At 39.0% G+C, this 2,500-nt stretch overlaps 1 protein-coding gene across 1 annotated transcript in view; it reads left to right on the top strand.

Moving 5' to 3' along the window:
- Nucleotides 1–2,500, top strand: part of LOC138033111 (uncharacterized) — a 58,712-nt gene that overhangs the window by 30,753 nt on the left and 25,459 nt on the right. Inside the window, exons 8-9 of the mRNA XM_068880870.1 lie at nt 276–486; nt 1,410–1,433. Coding sequence (XP_068736971.1) covers nt 276–486; nt 1,410–1,433 — 235 coding nt within the window. The remainder of the gene's footprint in view (nt 1–275; nt 487–1,409; nt 1,434–2,500) is intronic.

Below are 2,500 nucleotides of genomic sequence, written 5' to 3' on the forward strand. Positions count from 1 at the left end.
GTTCAAAGCCGATTAGCGCTAATCCCAGATTAAAAATTAATCGAGGAATTTATTTCTCTACTCCCAAGTCAACGCTGATATTCGGCAAAACTTTACATTAAAAGAAGTCAATCTGAAGAAACAAAAATAAGCAAAAGGAACTTTTACCAAAAAGTTGAAAACGTGAAACAAAAGTTTACTCTAATCCTGTATTAAGTTTATCGGCTTTCAAACAACCGGGCCCTGGAGAATATGTTTAATTTCAGTCACTGAGATGGCAACTTATTTTAATACAGGTCCTAATTATCATGACGGATCATAGACCTTGCTTACGGGGTGAAGAGGGTCAGGTAATGGCGCAACTGACTAAAGTAAAGGACAAGAAAGTAAAAGTTATAACCGTCGCTTTTGGACCTCATGCCAATCTTCAGCAGCTAAAGGATATTGATGTCCTTCATTTTGGAGAAAATGAGAGTTTCAAGTTTGTTGGAAAGGGCCTTTTACACAGTAAGTGTACAAAGAATACACGATGGTCTTTTCAAAATCGTGTCTACTTAGAGTTGGCATAGTACAGCATATGCAGTTGTAATCTAAGGTCAGACCAAACAGACATAATTCAGTGCTGGTTTTTATTTTTCAGTAGTCTTTTTTAAATCATGAATAACATTATAAGAGTGGTAAGCAGGCACAACTACTGACAGAGATGCAAGTGACTGAACCGATAGGCCTGCGATATCGATTGAAAGCCAATCGTCCTTTCCACCTCAACATGCATAAAAAATTCGTGTGTGAAACGGAATCTTGATCCATCCTCCTACAACCCCTTTGCTACCCTGAATTACAATGTTAAGGTCGTTCAGTTTCATAAGTAACTTTGGTTGTATCGAACGTGTTGATAAAGGTCGAATTACCACCGTGAACGATTTGGAAACCTGACGTTTCAAGCGTTAGCCCTTCGTCAGAGCGAATCAACACGTTTGATAAAACCAAATTTTCCTGTTCACTCTCCCACCGACGCAGCACCACAGTTTCTTTATAAATTAGAAATTTGTTTACAGTTTCACAAGTAGATTAATACTGAACAAAATTAAAGAGAAAAACACCCCTGAATAAATTAGGAAACTTTAAAGAAGAAAGAAGCTGAACTTCAGGCTTCTATATCACAGTTTTTGAAATGTTGAGCATCGTTCACAAAATAATCTAAGGTGAAGTTTTTGAAATATGGGAAACCTGACCTGAAATTACAACAAAAAGACTTGTGTAAGAGTATCGGCGGTTGCCTTCTACTCCATGTTAAGTTTTTATAGTAAAATCTTTCGCTACTCGGTACTTAGGTGTTAGTACAAAGATATGTTATGAGTTTTTCCCGTTGCCCTTAGTATTGTTTCTATTCCTGATGCAAGCTGGCGTTTTTGTTTTTTGTTTGGCAGGAGTAGATGGCAAGAGCATTTACGGTAAAATGATTGTTTTGTATGTTTATTATTTTTATTTGTACGTTATGAATTGAAGTAATTAGCACACTAAGTCGTCCACTGAATACATTTGCGAGAATTCATTTCGCTTTTCTTTTATTATTTAATGTGTCAAACCTGAGTAGGGTTTACAGCATTCTCGTCACTACAGCCTCGGATCGACCCAGGGCTCTGGGAAACTCTACGCAGGGGAACCAAAAATTGGCTATTTGAACCTTACAGCGCCTGCTCACTCATCGTGCTAACATGAATGCACCAATTAGAAACGCGTTTGATTGTTCTTCGAGAAAACCAATGTGAAGACACTTTGTTTCAAGGTACCCCAGAGCTCTTCACTCCCTCAATTAAGAGAAGAGCTCTGGGGTCGAGATTGGGTTTACAGTAGAAAGCCTTTGTACAAATTAATTAACTCAAAAAAAAAGCTTAATGTTCGGGAATGTTGATACTCAACACTCTTTTCCTTGGGTCTCTTTATTCCCAACAACTAAAATCAACTTTCACACATCTATTACACTTTAATTCCCTGTTCATACTGAATACATAGTTTTTGTGTGGCTTACACGAAGTGTAAACCACTCAATGCCATGGCCCAAGATATTTATTCCTGGATTTGTCACGGTGAACAGAGTGGCTGTCACGTGGTTTACTATCGTCCAAGACAGGCCCCAGTCTACGCTCGGCTAAGTACGTAAACTTCTAAGCTTCAGAAAGCGGCCATTTTGTGGTTGTAACACAGCGCGTTGTCGAAGATCGTTTTTTATCTAGTTATTCGTTCTTCTTTGCTGCTTGGATTTTACACGCCGGCTTTCCTACAGTCGGCTTGTCTTCTAAGTTCGGATTACAGCGAGGAGTTGTGCTCTCACAGGGCAACATTTCAATTCACGGTCTGGACCTTTGGTACAGGTTGCGTCACATGAAAACTTACGAGTCATTACTGACTCTCGCAACCCAACATTTAACGGCTTCAATCTGCTCAGCAGACCTGCTTGAGTATCTGAAAGTTTCTGAAAGTATTTGAAAGGCTCTGAAGTTACTTGAAAGCAAAAGAG

The sequence above is a fragment of the Montipora capricornis genome, chromosome 14 (genome assembly GCF_036669925.1).
Source record: "Montipora capricornis isolate CH-2021 chromosome 14, ASM3666992v2, whole genome shotgun sequence".
NCBI lineage: Eukaryota > Metazoa > Cnidaria > Anthozoa > Scleractinia > Acroporidae > Montipora > Montipora capricornis.